Below are 19,096 nucleotides of genomic sequence, written 5' to 3' on the forward strand. Positions count from 1 at the left end.
GTAGTTGGTGTCCTGACGGGAGATCCTGGCACCAACCCGGGCTAGCAGGTCATCGAACATGGCCCCAGGCAACCGAAAATACCGCTGGAACCGGCCGTCATCCAGGCGGAGTTCCTGGAGGAGGTGGTGAAACTCACCCAGCTGTGAGCGCCTACGGAGGATGTCATGCACCCAAACACGACGACGTTTGGGTTGCCTACTCTCCTCGAACTCCCACAACAAATACAGCACAACGATGGTGGTGATCTCAGCCATGTTTGTGGAGCAAAAGAAAAGTAGCAGGGGAAAATCAGTTTTGGGCGGGCAAATCTAGCTTCGTAGGTGCGTTAGGCGCGTTGAACTATTTTTCTGAAACACAATAATGAAGCGGCAGGTTAGGCCTAATCCTACGCACGTAACGCGTTCAGTGTGGCCGTACCTTTAGTTCTCGTGCTCGCGAAGTGTTTTCCTGATCGCTGTGATGTTTATTCTCCTCACAACGCAATATACATAATATTGGAATAAAACTTCTAAATATATACAAAACATCGCTTTAGATTAACTGGCAACATTACAATACATAATATACATAATACTGCAAAAATAAGTAATATTAATATACAAAACGACTTTTCAAACGCTGCAAAACAACTATCTTATTGTTATACAATTTACACCCAATTTGAAGAACCACAATTTCTTCATTATGTAATAAGTGGGAGATGTAAGTTATTTTAATCACAGTTCCTAACCTGTTCTCTTTATTTTGTGTGAAGGCTGAAGGGCTGTGATCTGTCAGAGAGATGCTGTGAAGCTCTGGCCTCAGTTCTCAGCTCCAACTCCTCTAGTCTGAGAGAGCTGGACCTGAGTACCAATGATCTGCAGGATTCAGGAGTGAAGCTGCTCTCTGCTGGACTGGGGAGTCCACACTGTACACTGGAAACTCTCAGGTCCGTTTTCAGCCCCTTCAAACTGGGTCTTGGGGTTGTTTAATATGTAAGGGATGGTCCACGACTAGTTGGACCATTATCGAAAAGAACACACAAAACGGTATGCATGTTATATGTTATGTAGCTCTGGCCCGCTGGTGTGAGGGTTAGGGGTTGACCTGTTCACTACTAGTATGTTATGTATGTTATATGTTATGTAACTCTGGTCAGCAGATGTGAGTTGAGGAGTTGTCATTTGCGAAGACATGGGAATGAGGCTTTAGCCGTACTGTGACCTGAATATAATGTATACCTCACCATAGAACATCACTGGCCGTGGTAAAGTGAATCATATTGAACATTAAAGAAGGTCTTTATTAACTTCACATTAGTTTGGTGTAGTGCTGCTCATGTCCGATGCATTTCTGATGCTCTTTTGCCTGCTGACAAAACTCTCCCTGGTTCTACACAATGTTAGAACCTGTGAAGAAACGGTCTCAGCGTACCAAACACAGCGGACTCCTCCTGACTCTAACCAAACAATATCTCATTGAGTTGTAGCTATTGAGAAAGGAGCATTTGTTAAAGATCCTTTTTCACATCCAAGTGAAGGAAGTTCTGATGTCTGTGATGATGTCATCTCCCCACCTTCTCTTCCTGTTCTCCTTGTCCTCCAAATGGAATGAATACACTTCATAAATGTGGTTACTTTGGTATGAACTGTTCTCAACCAGAATAAATATAATAAAGTGTGTGTGTGTGTGTGTGTGTGTGTGTGTGTGTGTGTGTGTGTGTGTAGCTTGTCTGGCTGCCTGGTCACACAGGAAGGCTGTGCTTCTCTGGCCTCAGCTCTGAGCTCCAACCCCTCCCATCTGAGAGAGCTGGACCTGAGCTACAATCACCCAGGAGACTCTGGAGCTGCGCTGCTCTCTGCTGGACTGGAGGATCCACGCTGGAGACTGGACACTCTCAGGTATGGAGTGGACAGCTCACCACTCAAGGACAAAGTCTCTTACCAGGATTCAAGCCGCTGCTAGATTAAGTGGTTTGAAGAGGCAGCTGTCACTCATGTTGTGTAGAACGTGATGAGACGGCAGATGATGAAGGTGAATGTTTCAATATGCTGCTCTCACTTTGTTTCCCCCCAGTGTGGAGCACGGTGGAGTGTGGAGGCTGAAACCAGCTCTAAAGAAGTGTAAGTGTCTCTTTAGTTTATGTATATATATTTATGTATACATTTATACATACATACCTACCTACCTACCTACCTACCAACCTACCTACCTACCTACCTACATACATACATACTGATGTGTTCTTTTTGGAAATAGTTTGCCGAGTAAGGATCGCTTGTAGATCATTTTATTTGGTAAAGGTTTGGACTAGTCTCTATGAAGCAAAAGGAGGGGAATTGTATAGGCACGCGTGAAGATGCACTTAGTAGGGCATCTGAAGGATGCGTTACCTGGAGCGTTCTGCCCCCTGGGCTATGTGTTGGGACTTTAATACTGGGCAGGCGTGGACTCAGTTATGTGCTCTGATTGGCTAAGCATGGTGCTGAACTCCCGCCTTCTGGATACCCGTATGTGTTCTCTATGCTGATCTCTTGCGGCTATGTGCGGGAGTTACTCTTGTTTTTGTGGCCTTGAGCGTCTGGGTCTCTCCAACATCTTGACCGCTCGTATCTCTAGAATTGACACACGATGAATGGCTTCCTGTATGAGCTGGACGCCTCCCTAGGCTCAGGATCCCTCCCTAAGATGAGAGAGAAGCCTCTTTAATTTGCAAGGACATATGTGGCCTGCTAGAATTATGACACAATACATACATAGTATACATAAATGCATAGCATACATACAAGTTTTGACAGTTAATTTCCAGCCTGTCTGTATGTATGATGATATAGATACGAATCCTAGCCAAGTGCCCCCAGTGATGTGTATATGTATGTGTAGGTGAGCAGGTGTATGTCTGAGTACATGTCTATAATAAATGAACCAGTTCTATGGTTCATCAGTCCATCTCCAGCCTGTATGTGAGCTCAGCTCCTTCAGTCTGTTCTTTACACAGGTGTCCCTTTGGAGGTTGAGTGCCATGTATGTGTATTGGGAAATTCAAAAGTGGAATATCTTGGAAGATATTACAAATATCGTTTACATATTTCATGGGTGTAATACGCTCATTATACCGAACATTTTGATGTATGATATGTTAATGTGAAGTAAATATTGAGGGGGTAAATGCACTTCAAACATTTGTCCTCGTTTCAATGTTTTGATTGTGACAGCCACTCACACACACATGGGATTTCCAATCAACAAAAAGAGTCTGAAAGAGAATAAAAAGAAGAAGAGCGCAGGAGAACAGTACTAGTGATGATGATGATGATGAGGATGAAGAATGGTTCAGCAGCTCATCATGTCTGGTTCTCCCTCAGATGTCTGTGAACTCACCCTGGACCCCAACACGGCCCACAGAGAACTCTCTCTGTCTGAGGACAACAGGAAGGTGACGGAGGTTGGAGAGGACCAGTCGTATCCGGATCACCCAGAGAGATTTGACTCCTGGCACCAGGTGTTGGGTAGAGAGGCTCTGACTGGCCGCTGTTACTGGGAGGTAGAGTGGGAAGGACATGTGGAGGTAGGAGTGACATACAGAGGAATCACAAGGAGAGGATGGGGTGGTGACAGCATGCTTGGAGGGAACAACAAGTCCTGGAGTCTTTATTGTTATGATGATCGTTACTCTGCCTGGTACAACGGTACAATAACAGTCCTCCCTCCCCCCCCCGCTGGCTCCACCAGAGTAGGAGTATATCTGGACCGGCCTGCTGGCTCTCTGTCCTTCTACAGAGTGTCCCCAGGTGGAGGAGGGTCCTCAGACACACTGACACACCTCCACACCTTCTGGTCCTCCTTCACCCAGGAGGACCTCCTCCCTGGGGTCTGGGTAGGGGGTGGGCGGGGGTCCTCAGCGTCTCTGTGTCGGTTGTAGAAAAGAAAAATGTGCGCCCGTACAGACACACACAAACACACATACACACACACACATACACATACACAAACACACACACACAAACACATACACACATACACACACACACACACACACACACACACACACACACACACACACACACACACACACTCTAGTTAGAGGATGAGAGACTCTCTCTCTCTCTCTCCCTCCCTCTTTTCTTTCTCTCTCACTGTGTCTGTGTGTGTGTGTGTCTCTCTCTTTCTCTTTCTCTTTCTCTCTCTCTCTCTCTCTCTCTCTCTCTCTCTATCTCTCCCTCTCTCTCTCTCTCTTCTGGAAAGTATAGCATGATAAACCATGAAAAGACTTTTAAGATCTCCCATGGTTAGATAACCGCGTATATTATTTGAAATATATATAAAATACCTATTGATGGTAAATGTTTGTATATTTTCAGACTTCACCAGTTTTGGTCTCAAGGGCTCTGATATCATTTTTGTCATAGTCCTGATTTAAAGCAGATTTTATATTTTATTAATAATAAGCAAGAGGTCTGTGGGATAATGTTGCACGTTGTAAATTACTTAAGACTAAATCTTGATTTTTTTAGATTTTTCGTGTTCTGTTGAGAACCAAGCGGCCGCAGAACATGTTCAGTTATTAAAGATGTTTCCACACCTGTTGATGATTTGTAAAGTCTGCTGCTTCGATTGTTTTACTAACCATAGACTGTAACATCTGTGACGAACACGCGGGATGTCAGGTGACGAACACGCGGCTTTATATCGTAGACTTATTTTACGCCGCATGAACGTCAGCTTCTCACGCTATAAATCTAGAAAATTAACAATTAACTTCTCCCTCGAAATGGTGTCCATCACGGGTCACTGTCTGATCAGTGTCTCATCCCTCCACCACTAAAGCAACTCTCTGTTTCCTTTGTCAGACTCTTTGAGTAAGTCCTTGTGTTTTTTGTGTACATGTAACGGACTATTTTTCTGTAAAGGGAGATTAGCACCCCCTATCGCCTATTGACAATTACTTCAGGTAGGATGTTCCTCCCTCAGCCTCCATTGACTAATTTCCCCGAAAGTCACATAATCCTGATTTACAACCTCATTTAAAGCAGATTTTATATTTTATTAATAATAACCAAGAGGTCTATGGGATAATGTTGCATGTTGTAAATTACTGTAAACCGAATCTTGATTTTTTTGTGTTCTGATGGGAACCAAACGGCCGCTGAACATGTTGTTTTAGTCCTTGCGTTTATTCTGTACATGAAAGGGACTATTTTTCTGTTGTATTTGTTAATGAAGCATAATTGCAATAAACAACTCGGTGGATCCGACTGAATGTTGTCGTGTGTTCAGCCGATGATTTCTCGTTTTTTTAGTGAATAATGCTTCCATAAGAGCCTTAAGATAAATAATATATTAATTAGGGCTGTCAAATTAACGCAGATTAATCATGCTTCTATAGTGCCCTTTGAGTGCCCGGTGCGTCATTTGCGTTGAAACAAAATGGAGGCAGACGAGAAGACGCTGCTCAGCCCCGTGCACGGAAAGTTCAAGTTTAAACTCCCAGACGGAACTGTAGATAGGAACACCCTTATCTGCTATCTCTGTAGTAAGGAATTTTCCTATCACCGGAGTTCATCAACCCTTAGATATCACATCAACGCAAAACATTTGGTAGCAAGCTGGCAGGTACGAGCTGCCACCGCCCCTGAAGCTGGCGCTAGCAGCCAGCCTCGTCAAGCCACACTCGACTGAGATGCATTGAATCCTGAGTGAGATGGAAATGTTATTCATTTGATCTTAATATCCACCGTATGTTAATGAAAGACACTCATCTGCCATAATTTACTTGAATTAAATCATTTTTTGAAACACTTACTTGGAGAAATGTAACTATGCCATGAATTTAGATTAATTAATCACAGAGCCTGTAATTAATTAGATTATGTTTTTTAATAGCTTGACAGACCTAATATTAATTATAAATTATAAATAAAACCACAAATGTTTTTCCTCCCTGGGTTTTGGTTGGGGGGGTTCTCAGTGTCTCTGTGTCGTTTGTCAAAAGAAACCACAGACAGACGGACGGACACACTCTGTCTCTCTTTCTCTCTCCCCGTCTCCCTCTCACTCCCCCCCCCCCTCTCCTGTGTGTGGGTGTGTTCGGTGTGTGTGTGTGTGTGTGTGTGTGTGTTTGTCCGTGTGTGTTCGGCGTGTGTGTGTGTGTGTTCGGCGTGTATGTGTGTGTGTTCGGTGTGTGTGTGTGTGTTCGGTGTGTGTGTGTGTGTGTGTGTTTGGTGTGTGTGTGTGTGTGTGCATGTGTGTGTGTGTGTGTGTGTGTGTGTGTGTGTGTGTGTCTATTTAAGTTCAACACAGGTGGGGGGGGTCTCACCCTTCTCAGCGGGGGTGTGGAGGACTTCGCCCTGGCCCCGGCCTCCGCCCGGACCCTCAGGGTGAAGGCCCCCAGACAGCTGGGGACGGGTCCCATGTCCCAGCGCCGCTCCCCTGTGTGGTTCCACACCGTCTCGTAATCCTCCAGGCCCCTAGGGGGCGACAGCACAGTACAGGGACTTCAGCTTCGATAGAAAAATGTAATCTATATATATATTTGGTATATATATATATTACAATAGCAACATAACTATGTTGCTCAAATGTAATATTACATTGGAGGAACAAAGTGTAGTCTTGTGGTGGACTCTATAGACATAATTCACCATACTGTGTTATTGACATGTTTTCGTTCTGTGTTATAGGGACGCTGTCTCTTTAAGATCAAGTGACTTGTGTGTTGATATGACGATCGGCGCAATGTTTGAATTGAACAGTTTTTTATTTATGACAAAATGAACGACCTGCCGTTGCTTGTCGACGTGTGAAATTGTCTCTTCACTTCTTTTATCGCAATTTCTACAGTCTATAGACAGAACGTCTTACCTGGGAGAGTTTGTGGACGGCGACGCCGTTAAAACAGAAGGAAGGGGGGAGGGGGGATATCAATCTCACAAAACATTACGGGATGCAGGATCGATCTTGCGCTTGTCTTTCAACGCGCCCGTGTGTGCATGCGTGTGTGCATGTGTGTGTGGTGTGTGTGTGTATGCGGTGTGTATATATGTGTGCTCCCCCCGACCCACCCCCAACATGTTGAACCCACTTATCCCCACCCCCAACGTGTCAAAGCCACTTATCCCTCCAAGGTAATACGTCTTCCCTGGAGGCTGCACCTTAAACTTCCCTTAAAGTCCCTTAAATCCCCCTGAACCCGGACGTCTGCCCTGGAAGGTGCACCTTAAAAGTCCCTTAAAGCCCCTGATCCATCGCGGACCCCTCCCTCAGGAGTCGGTAGGTAGACGTGACGACGGAGGGTCCGTCGGAGGGCGGAGTCAGCAGCACTTCCAGCGCTGTGGTCGTCCTTGGCGACGCCCTCCCCCCACCCAGCAGGTGTAGTTCCGGCCCTCGGACCGCTGGACCCGGTGCCCCACCAGGGCGCCGTTGCCTAGCAACTCGTACTTCCCCGGGACGGGGGTCACGACCCGGAGGGTGGGGGAGATCCAGGAGACCCTCGTGTGACCCATGATGCTACTGATGGTAATGAACAGTATGGTTACGGTGGAGAGGACTTCATGGCGTTGGACCTGAAGACCCTGACCTGGGTCGCTCCAGTACGTCAGGCTGTCACCACCAAACTGTAGTACTGTGTTGAAGTACTGTGTTGATTGGCCGAAGAAGGACCTGAGCTATGGGAAGAGCACTCTGCAGAGAACAGGTAGAGTCACATGACCTGCTGGCTATGACAGACTCATGTCTGGTGGATGAACTGATACACTACAGGAACAGACTGTACACCTGTCTCTCTCTCCCTACCCCACCCCCCTCGCTCTCCCCCCTCCCCCCCCCCCCCCCCTCTCTCTCTCTCTCCAGAGCGTCCGCGGGTGTCTCTGTGAGCCCCTCCTCCCCAGTGGTGTGCCATGCTACAGGCTTCTTCCCTGACAGGGTGGTGGTGTTCTGGAGGAGAGACGGCCAGGAGCTCCAGGAGCAGGTGGACACCGGGGAGGTCCTCCCCAACCACGACGGGACCTTCCAGGTCAGCGTGGACCTCAACCTCACGGCCGTCCCACAGGAGGACTGGGGAGGTACGAGTGTGTGGTCCAGCTGAAAGGCATCGAGGACATCTCCACCCCCCTGGACCCCGCCCTCATCAGGACGGGGGTAAGACTGGTGTTGGAGGGGATGGAGGTGGGGAACACATGTCTCACCACCTCCACCTGACCTCGTCACATCCAATGCCAGGTCTGCCACGATACTGCTGAAGCTACTGGGTGAACACACAGCTCTCAGGAGTAGCTCACTGCAGTAGAACACGGAGGATTGTGGGTAAATGAGTTCTATGAATAGGGCTAGGCTCAGATCAGTCCCTGAGTGACCCTGAGCTCCAGAACAGATTTTAGAGGAATAGCTACACTGACGTTGTGTTAGTCGTGTGTGTAGCATCACGTGACCGTAGACATGTGGTTCAATGATGGAGGGATGGATGGGGGAGGGTCTCTGTCCAACATTTATTCCTACACACCTGATTTTATTTTCTTGATTTACCTTCAAGACAAGAGTCACATTTACATTTAGGGCATTTAGCAGACGCTTTTATCCAAAGCGACTTACAATAAGTGCATTTGTTACAATAAGTACATTTGTCATAAGAAGTGAAACAATATATCGCTGTCGGTACAGTAAAGACGTTCATAGAGCCAAGTGCAAGTATTACAATCGCTAGGCTAACCCATTCCCCGTGTAAAGCAGCGATAGCAGCTACTGTAGATGCTACACAATTAAGTACCTTGAATAAGTGCAATGTACAAGCGCCAACTCTGAACAGGTGAGTTTTGAGTCTTTTGCGGAAGCTGGTGAGCGACTCTGCGGTCCTGACATCGGTAGGGAGCTCGTTCCACCACTGAGGTCCCAAAACAGAGAAAAGTTGTGACTTTGCTGATCGACCTTTGCTTGCTCTTAGCGATGGCGGTACCAGACGTCCAGCTGAGGTAGTTGAGCGGAGGGATCGAGCTGGGGTGTGTGGCTTTGCTAATGCTTGGAGGTAGGCAGGGGCAGTTCCATCGACTGCCTTGTATGCCAGTACCATCATCTTGAATCTGATGCGAGCAATTACAGGGAGCCAGTGGAGGTCTCGGAAGAGGGGGGTTACATGTGAGAACTTTGGTAGGTTGAACACGAGGCGCGCTGCCGCATTCTGGATGCGCTGCAAGGGTTTAATCGCAGAGGCAGGGAGTCCAGCCAGGAGCGAGTTGCAGTAGTCGAGGCGGGAGATGACCAGTGATTGGACTAGAAGCTGAGCTGCTTCCCTTGTGAGGAAGGGCCGGATCCTGCGGATGTTGTAAAGTGCAAATCTGCAGGACCGGGCCACCGCAGTGATGTTTGCGGTGCAGCACAACTGATTGTCCAACACTACACCAAGGTTTTTGGCAGTTGGAGAAGGAGATACAGTGATGTTCTCAACAGTGACCAGTAAGTCCATGTGTGGGCAATCTTTCCCTGGTATTAGGAGGAGCTCAGTCTTGTTGAGGTTAAGCCTCAGGTGATGGGCAGTTGTCCAGGTGCTGACTTCTGCCAGCCATTCAGATATGCGTGTTGCAATCAGGGCTTTGTCAGATGAGGGAAAGGAGAGAAATAGCTGAGTGTCGTCAGCATAGCAGTGATAGGAAAAGCCGTGGGATGTAATTACAGAGCCCAGAGATCTGGTGTAGAGGGAGAACAGAAGAGGCCCCAGTACTGAGCCTTGAGGGACACCTGTATCAATGTGGTGGCATGGTTAGATGTTATAATTCTGTTGACCTCGTCTGAGGTGAGAGGGATGAATTGGGTAAAGACAGAGGTGGGGGTCGGGGGAGGGAGGATGGTGGCAGTGATAAAAGAGGAGCTAATGTCCTTTACTTTCTGGGTAAAGTAGGTAACAAAGTCATCAGCAGTGAGGCAGGGAGGAGGAGGAGGGGAGGGAGGGTTGAGGAGGGAAGAGAACAAGGAAAACAGTTTCCTGGGGTTTGAGGCGGAGGAGTTAATTTTGGTCCGGTAGAAGGCAGATTTGGCTGTTGATACAGTGGAGGTGAAACCTGAGAGAAGAAGGAGATAGTGAGATAGATCATTAGGACAGTCTGATTTCTTCCATTTCCTCTCAGCTGCCCGCAACTCTGCTCTATGGGTCCGCAGAGATTCAGACAGCCAAGGAGGGGGGGTGAAGGGGTAGCGGGTCGGACTTGCACCCGGTCGTCTGGGGTTCAATCCCCACGCAATTAGTAGTTTAGGAAGGATTACTGGAGAAATCAATCACTGCCTACTAGGGTTGTGCCGATGGACGGTGTCATCTTCCGTCGTGATGGCTGACTGACATCAGGATGGAGGGCCACCATCGTGATTGCACGCCCTCTGTCAGACACAAACTAAACCTAGTCTCTTATATAGTTAACCTAAATACTTTTTAGGGAATGCTCTGTCAATTTAATTGAGAATATAACTGATGCATATGCATGCTATTTTATATACGGCAGCCTTTGCCAGAGACGTGACGTAGTCTTCCGTGATCTGAACGCATTTCTCGAGGCAGATTACACAGTGCCATGTCGCCAAGCTATGACTGTGCGGCTGAAGAAAATGAACAGCGAAGCAGCAGCCTCCCTCCGTGAGATCCTGTCCTTAGCGGAGAAAGTCGCCATCACCACGGATTCTTGGAAAGCGTTGATTACGGAGTCGTGTGTGACCGTGACTTTTTTACCGACTTGGTTGTGCAGAGTGTGATCCTGCTTCCTGCAGACCCGCTCAATAAAGAGACGCACACTGCGGGAAACATGAATTTTTGTTTCCAAATATTTGTTTAAAAACGAAAATATCAGTTTTAGTGTGTATGTTCAAGTTAATGGTTTTATATCTTAAACAAATTCCATTGCAAAGAGGAGGCGCGCAGGATTAATATTATAATTAAAAAGATATTGTAAATTGACATGAGATATCGTAAACGTTTCAAATTCAAGACGGGCTGGACCCAAATGCACGGCACAAATGACCACAGACGAGAGCGGAAACGGTTGAACAGTTTATTAGTCCACGGTTGATCAAGGTTGGTGCTGGTGGTTGCGTCCGGAGTGGATCGGGGGATCGGGGAACTGCGCTGGAATGTGCAGGCCACGCCCCCGCACATGAAACACTGAGACAGCAACAAACAGGGACAGACAAGACTGACAGAGAGCGGTACTAGTGGAAACTGGGATCTGGTGGGAGAGACCGTGACACACAATCCTGCTCTGTGATATATAATTTATCATAATTTCTATTAACTTGTGTGTGGCGCACATGCATTTGGTCATGCATGGTAAATGTTTTTTTCCTCTCTGCTTGCTCATCAGATGCGGCGAATTTCAGAAGTGTCGGGCGTGGTTTGTTGGCCCGCAGCTTTTCAGTGTTTCAACAGATCTCCGACACTTTCAAATTATGTTAAATCTTAATAAACAAAATGAAATTCATGGGATTTGTTCTGTTAATTAATATATGCATATTATTATTTTATTTTAAACATGTTTCTATTTTTTTTCTTTTTTTTTGAGAGGTACCGGATCTGCCCAAATAAGTACCGGAACACAGGGAGGGCAAACTTAAGAGGTGCCGGATCTTGTACTGGCAGGATCCGGCTCAAATTAACCACTGGACTGACCATAGTATTTATCTCAACAGAGGTGGTCTTGGCTGCCTGCCGAGAAACTCACCTGAATAGAATTCATGTGGCTGACAATGTCCCATGCAGCAGTGTCTTTGTCATTGTGACAAAGGCTTCACTATCAGTAACATTAAGATTAACATTAACATTACTATTGGTTTTTGCAAGTTATATTTTGGTTCTAGGGATATTGTAAGAAATATTTATTATGTAAAAAGTCAATTGTTAGGCCTAATTTCTCTGATATAAAGGAAATTACAAAAGTTAGTCAACACCAAGAATTCAACAACGTACTCAGGACTTGAACTCGAAACACCCGCGCTACAGGGCAAATGCTAGACCACTCACTCTACTGCTGGTTGATAGATTCGATAGAATACATAGAATTCTATAAAAATGTGTTGAGAAAATATCCACGATAACTATTGATAGCAATTCATTTAACTATTTTATTTGCATCATTTAATCTTAGACCCTTAGTGAAAATATACGCTGTTTGCACTTCATATATGTACATTTATGACAAAATCCTGAGGACTAGGCTTGGCGGAACCTTCTGATGATACACTTGTTTCCGACAGATGGACTTCTCCGAAACACCGCTCAAGAAAGTCTGACAGTTGGCCTGGTACCGAACAGGTTAGTTTGGTTGGATAAATTACCATGGTTACTTAGCGGAGATTCTCTTAAGTCAGGTTAATGGAACGCAACTCTAGCTGGAAGTAGCAAGGCTAAGCGAATAAGCCCGGCTTTGCCTTTAGCTTGGTTGATGGAAAACCCCTCTGGATCGGTCAAGGACATGTGGCGCACTTCCAGCCTAAACAACCCTGAGTGTCAACATCCGAACGGTCTTTATCGTGTTCTGGGGACATCTGGTGGTCACTGGGGGTCACTGCAGTGGAAACTAATTACAGTAATACTCAACGTTTAACTGGATCGGATTTGAATTAAAGTCACAATGTCGCATTTCAACTTGCTTGTGGCTCAAAATGTCTGGGATATACAGTGGGGCAAAAAAGTATTTATTCAGCCACCAATTGTGCAAGTTCTCCCACTTATAAAGACGAGAGAGGCCTGTAATTTTCATCATAGGTAAACCTCAGCTATGAGAGACAAAATGAAAAAAAAAATCCAGAAAATCACATTGTCTGATTTTTTAAGAATTTATTTGCAAATTATGGTGGAAAATAAGTATTTGGTCACCTACAAACCAGCAAGATTTCTGGCTGTCACAGATTTGTAACTTCTTCTTTAAGAGGCTCCTCTGTTCTCCACTCGTTACCTGTATTAATGGCACCTGTTTGAACTCCTTATCAGTATAAAAGACACCTGTCCACAACCTCAAACAGTCACACTCCAAACTCCACTATGGCCAAGACCTAAGAGCTGTCAAAGGACACCAGAAACACAATTGTAGACCTGCACCAGGCTGGGAAGTCTGAATCTGCAATAGGTAAGCAGCTTGGTGTGAAGAAATCAGCTGTGGGAGCAATTATTAGGAAATGGAATACATACAAGACCACTGATAATCTCCCTCGATCTGGGGCTCCACGCAAGATCTCACCCTGTGGGGTCAAAATGATCACAAGAACGGTAAACAAAAATCCCAGACGTGTCCCCCTGCTAAAGCCAGTGCATGTCCGGGCCCGTTTGAAGTTTGCTAGAGAGCATTTGGATGATCCAGAACAGGATTGGGAGAATGTCATATGGTCAGATGAAACCAAAGTAGAACCTTTTGGTAAAAACTCAACTCGTCGTGTTTGGAGGAGAAAGAATGCTGAGTTGCATCCAAAGAACACCATACCTACAGTGAAGCATGGGGGTGGAAACATCATGCTTTGGGGCTGTTTTTCTGCCAAGGGACCAGGACGTCTGATCCGTGTGACGGAAAGAATGAATGGGGCCATGTATCGTGAGATTTTGAGTGAAAACCTCCTTCCATCAGCAAGGGCACTGAAGATGAAACGTGGCTGGGTCTTTCAGCATGACAATGACCCCAAACACACCGCCCGGGCAACGAAGGAGTGGCTTCGTAAGAAGCATTTCAAGGTCCTGGAGTGGCCTAGCCAGTCTCCAGATCTCAACCCCATAGAATATCTTTGGAGGGAGTTGAAAGTCCGTGTTGCCCAGCGAAGGCCCAAAAACATCACTGCTCTAGAGGAGATCTGCATGGAGGAATGGGCCAAAATACCAGCAGCAGTGTGTGAAAACCTTGTAAAGACTTACAGAAAACGTTTGACCTCTGTCATTGCCAACAAAGGGCATGTAACAAAGTATTGAGATGACCTTTTGTCATTGACCAAATACTTATTTTCCACCATCATTTGCAAATAAATTCTTTAAAAATCAGACAATGTGATTTTCTAGATTTTTTTTTTTCATTTTGTCTCTCATAGCTGAGGTTTACCTATGATGAAAATTACAGGCCTCTCTCATCTTTTTAAGTGGGAGAACTTGCACAATTGGTGGCTGACTAAATACTTTTTTGCCCCACTGTATCTACATTCAATCACAATCTATAACTGACACACCAGAAATGCAGAATATACTAGCTCACTGACCCTGCTGCTGTCTGTTCTCCCTATCCCCCCGTCTTCTCTACTTCTGCTGTACTTCTGCTCTCTCTCTCTCTCTCGCTCAATTGCTCTCTCTCTTGCTTCCTCAAGTACTTGCCCTTTCAACAGTTGTGTGTGTGTGTGTCTCTATATTTAGAGGTGGTTAGGCAGTTGAAGGTCTTCTTCTGAGGCTCTCTGTTGGTTGCGTCCTAAGATGGCGTCCTCAGCTGTCTGGTGAAGACGAGGTGTTGCTCGCGTGCAGGCGCTCACACGGCCGGGGTAGGTATCACATCCTCACACAGGATGTGGTGTGGGTGGAACAGGAAGCCACACACAAAAGTAATCCATGCACAGTAATACACATTACAAAGCAACTGCAAAGGCAATGCACGGCAGAGGAGTAACGGCATGAAACTGAAACACTGAACTAAAACAAGTAAACTGAAACGATTGAACTGAAATTAATTTAACAAAACTGGATTAAACAACACAAAATTAAACAGAAACAATTAAACAATCAAATTCAACCAAATTAATTAAACAAAGTGAATTAAACTGAACAGAATTAATATGAATGGATTAAACGGGACGGAAATCAACTGGACAGAATTCAGCTGATAGAATGAGCCTGAACGTGATTCCACTCAAAGAAAGAAACCGAGCAGAACCAGCTGAGACCAGAACCAGCAGAGAGCAGAACCAGCAGAGAGCAGAACCAGCAAAGAGCAAAACCAGAGAGCAGAACCAGCAGAGAGCAGAACCAGAGAGCAGAACCAGCAGAGAGCAGAACCAGCTGAGTGCAGAACTAGCAGAGAGTAGAACCAGCAGAGAGCAGAACCAGCAGAGAGCAGAACCATCTGAGAGCAGAACCAGCTGAGAGCAGAACCAGTAGAGAGCAGAACCAGCTGAGAGCAGAACCAGCAGAGAGCAGAACCAGCAGAGAGCAGAACCATCTGAGAGCAGAACCAGCTGAGAGCAGAACCAGTAGAGAGGAGAACCAGCTGAGAGCAGAACCAGCAGAGAGAAGAACCAGCTGAGAGCAGAACCAGCAGAGAGCAGATCCAGTGTGGAGGGTCAACCTACCGCTGGTGGAAGAGACCCCCAAGACCAGACCCCCCAGACCAGACCCCCCAGACCAGACCCCCCAGACCAGACCCCCCAGACCAGACCCCCCAGACCAGACCCTCACAGCTTGTTCCTCACAGAGAGAAAACTAACTTGAGCTCTCTTCTGCTTCCTCCTACTCACTCGCTGTCTCACTCTCCTGCTGTCTCACTCTCTCGCTGTCTCACTCTCTCACTCTCTCGCTGTCTCACTGTCTCTCTGTCTCTTTCTGCGTCTTTGCGTCTCTCAACTTGTATAGCCCTTAATGTCTCTCTCTCTCTCTCTCTCTCTCTCTCTCTCTCTCTCTCTCTCTCTCTCTCTCTCTCTCTCTCTCTCTCTCTCTCTTAATTCAAAAAAGCTTTATTGGCATGACTATTGGTAATTACAATTAGGGCATTTAGCAGACGCCTTTATCCAAAGCGACTTACATCGGTTAATACACACATTGACCACCGACGGCAAATTCAACCATGCAAGGCGACAGCCAGCTCGTCAGGAGCAGTTAGAGTTAAGTGTCTCGCTCAGGGACACATCAACACTCAGCTAGGAGGAGCTGGGGATCGAACTAGCGACCTTTCGGTTACGAATCCAAACAGTGATCCAGTAATCCAAACAGTGTTGTCAAAGCATTACAGTATTACAAATATTACGATAATAACAATATGGAACGTCAGAACAATATGTACATATATCAACCTGTAACAATATAACATAACATACAGATATACATATGTACATATATAAAAAATAAAATAAAAAAATAAAATAAAAAATAAATTAAAAAAGCCTTAAAATTAATGAAAAGCTACATAAAACGCATTATAGGTTTCTAATAATCATTAATCAATGAAACAGTGATGCCTGGTGTAGAATGTCATCCTCTCATGTTGTGGCAAGCTGAAATAAATTGTGCTGCGAGGATGGAGCTCTCTTTTCTCTCTCCCATTAATATTTGTAGTTGGTCTACATGGGAGTTTATAAAATTAGGGTGTTTTTGGCCGAAAAGCATATTTCGCGGATATTTTTGAATTTGGGGCAGTGTAGGAGGAAGTGCTGCTCGGTCTCTACAGCAGCTTCTTCACACTGCTGGCACAGCCGCTCCTCTTGGGGCAGCCATGACTTCCTATGGCGGCCTGTTTCTATGGCCAGGCTGTGAGCGCTCAGTCTGTACTTTGTTAACATCACTCTGTGTCTAACATCAGTCACTGTGGTCAGGTAGGGGGCCACAGTGTAATGTCTATTTAGGGCCAGATAACACTGCATTTTGCTCTGTGTGTGTGTTTTAGTGTTCCAATGGGTGAGGTAGGTTTGTTTCTGATGTTTTATAATTTAGTTAAGTCTAATTGATATGTTCTCCGACTGGTCCTGAGGCAGAGCAGAGGGGGAACCTGTCTGTGGACAGAGCCTCAGGACCAGCTGAGGTGCTCTCTCTCTCTCTCTCTCTCTCTCTCTCTCTCTCTCTCTCTCTCTCTCTCTCTCTCTCTCTCTCTCTCTCTCTCTCTCTCTCTCTCTCTAAACCCGTGACCCGCGCTGAGAGGGGAGGCTCTTCTGGGTTTTTTTCACTGCGAGTCAAACCGTTCAGCTCACTTCCTCAGAACAGCCTGCTGCAGCGAGGAGCCTTACTTTCACTCTCTTTCACCTGATTAACTTGTTTTATGAACACCTTAACCTCCTTTTCTTTCCTTACATTTATACTTTTACAACTTTATACCGTATGGACGCAATGTAATCCCGGAGTAGATACGATAAGGTAAGGTAGACTGACAGTTTACTAGCGTTTATATTGTCTTTAGGTTACTGGTATATAATAATCAACCAGTTTACTAGCGTTTATATTGTCTTTAGGTTACTGGTATATAATAATCAACCAGTTTACTAGCGTTTATATTGTCTTTAGGTTATGTGTATGATAATGAACAACCAGCTTACTACCGTTAATATTGTCTTTAGGTTACTGGTATATAATATTGATCTCATATTGGTATATGTCTCCGTGTATCGCTTATCAATTAAAGACAGAGTTTACTGTAGAGAATACAACGATAGTTCATGTTTCACTGCTTTTCTGAGCCGTGTGGTAAATTGAACACTGCGTTCAATATTCAAGTGATTCGTTTGCCTTGATGCTACTCCGAATTAAAAGAAGGACGTGATAGAAGTCCTTTCAATGTGCTGATGTTTAAAAAAGTTCAATATTTGTGCGGATTGACTATCGATGTGTTGAGCTTCACCAGTTGATTTATATGGGATCTGTGGTTCAGTAAAGTGACAGAATTCAGACTTTGTTCCAGTGGAGAAATTATTCTAACGTTCTTTACTTTTAATTGTACCGCAATTGTACCGTCTATTGTATATCTTTTTTGTGTTAAGCACAGTTACAGTCTCCAAGGTGTTTAATTATTCATCTGTCATCTGCTGTACACATCTGTACTGTAGTGAGGGCAGTGTGGTTATGTTGTGGGGTTCATATTGATGGTCTATGACGTCCATAATGCTTTAGTGTGACCCAGTCACAATGATCTTCTCTCTCAATAAACAGCTAAAGTTCAAAAGGCAAATGAGGTTATGGATGAGTTGTGTTTGTGTCCAGGTCTCCAGTCTACTATGGATGAGGAGAGAGAGGAGGGGGGTTCTACCTCTAAGACCACTCTGTCTGGGGAACATGGCCGCCGGAGCAAAGCTAAGAGGTAAGAAGAGGATCTCTCTGTCTGTGACTGTTGTCCATCTCAGAGACACATCATGACTCCAGCATTAGTCTGAGTTAAAGCTGTGTGTGTGTGTGTGTGTGTGTGTGTGTGTGTGTGTGTGTGTGTGTGTGTGTGTGTGTGTGTGTATGTGTGTGTGTTGAAGCCCAGAGCAGCAGCAGAGAGCAGACTCCCCTGGACCCAGCTGTGTCTCCATGAAGAGTGACTGCTCTATGGCACTTCCTGTTGGGTTTAAAGATGGAAATCAGTCTATTGAGAAGAGGTGAGGATTCATCATATATTATAAAGGTACAGCTTCTATCAAACGTCCATAAATTCTGGTTCTTGTTTTTCTCGAAGAGTCCAGCAGGAGAGATCAGACACTTGTTATCAGATTTTACTGGCACTGATGTTTCCAAGGCAGGAAGAATTAAAGTGTGTTTGTGTGTGTGTGTGTGTGTGTGTGTGTTGAAGCCCAGAGCAGCAGCAGAGAGCAGACTCCCCTGGATCCAGCTCCAGCTGTGACTCCTTTGAGAATGCAGATTCTATGGAACATCCTGATAACTTTAAAGATGGAAACCAGTCTATTGAGAGGAGGTGAGGATTTATCAGAGATCATAAAGACACAGCTTCTATCAAACGTCCATAAATCCTGGTTCTTGTTTTTCTAGAAGAGTCCAGCAGCAGAGAGCAGACTCCACTGGACCCAGCTGTGTCTCCATGAAGAGTGACCACTCTATGGATATACCATTGGACTTTGAAGATGGACGCCCCTCCAGAGAGGAGAGGTAGGGGGTTCAAACAGACGATGAAAATAGACCAGTTGGTTGTTATCAGACTCTACTGATACTGATGTCTACAAGTCTGGGGCAATATAATTGTGTGTGTGTGTGTGTGTGTGCGTGTGTGTGTTTCCCACAGACACCTGGAGAAGTCAAAGGTTACCAGTGCTCAGTCTCTACAGCAGCATCAAACAGAGCTGATCAAGGTGTGTAAATGTCCACCAAGACGTTTGACTTCAGCTCTCCATGGACATTAGAAAGCATCTCTTGTCCAGCGGGACGTGGATCCAGGACAGATGCTTCTGATGTCTCAGTTAGTTCAGAGTAAAGTTCTCCTTGATGTTTGTTCT

General features: G+C 45.5%; 1 protein-coding gene across 10 annotated transcripts in view; it reads left to right on the forward strand.

Annotated features, from left to right (window-relative positions):
* Positions 1-19,096, forward strand: part of LOC307084948 (uncharacterized protein) — a 140,591-nt gene that overhangs the window by 30,226 nt on the left and 91,269 nt on the right. The window contains exons 1-6 of one of the 10 annotated variants that reach the window (XM_079749496.1): positions 16,862-17,030; positions 17,871-17,967; positions 18,131-18,247; positions 18,439-18,561; positions 18,636-18,752; positions 18,886-18,952. The exons of 8 other annotated variants lie outside the window; for them this stretch is intronic. In XM_079749496.1, the coding sequence (XP_079605622.1) occupies positions 17,885-17,967; positions 18,131-18,247; positions 18,439-18,561; positions 18,636-18,752; positions 18,886-18,952 (507 nt within the window). In that variant the 5' untranslated portion in view covers positions 16,862-17,030; positions 17,871-17,884. Of the gene's footprint in view, positions 1-16,861; positions 17,031-17,870; positions 17,968-18,130; positions 18,248-18,438; positions 18,562-18,635; positions 18,753-18,885; positions 18,953-19,096 lie in introns of those variants that run through there. One more of the 10 variants, XM_079749497.1, reaches the window with a different exon arrangement.

The sequence above is a fragment of the Pollachius pollachius genome (assembly GCF_949987615.1).
Source record: "Pollachius pollachius genome assembly, chromosome: 13".
NCBI lineage: Eukaryota > Metazoa > Chordata > Actinopteri > Gadiformes > Gadidae > Pollachius > Pollachius pollachius.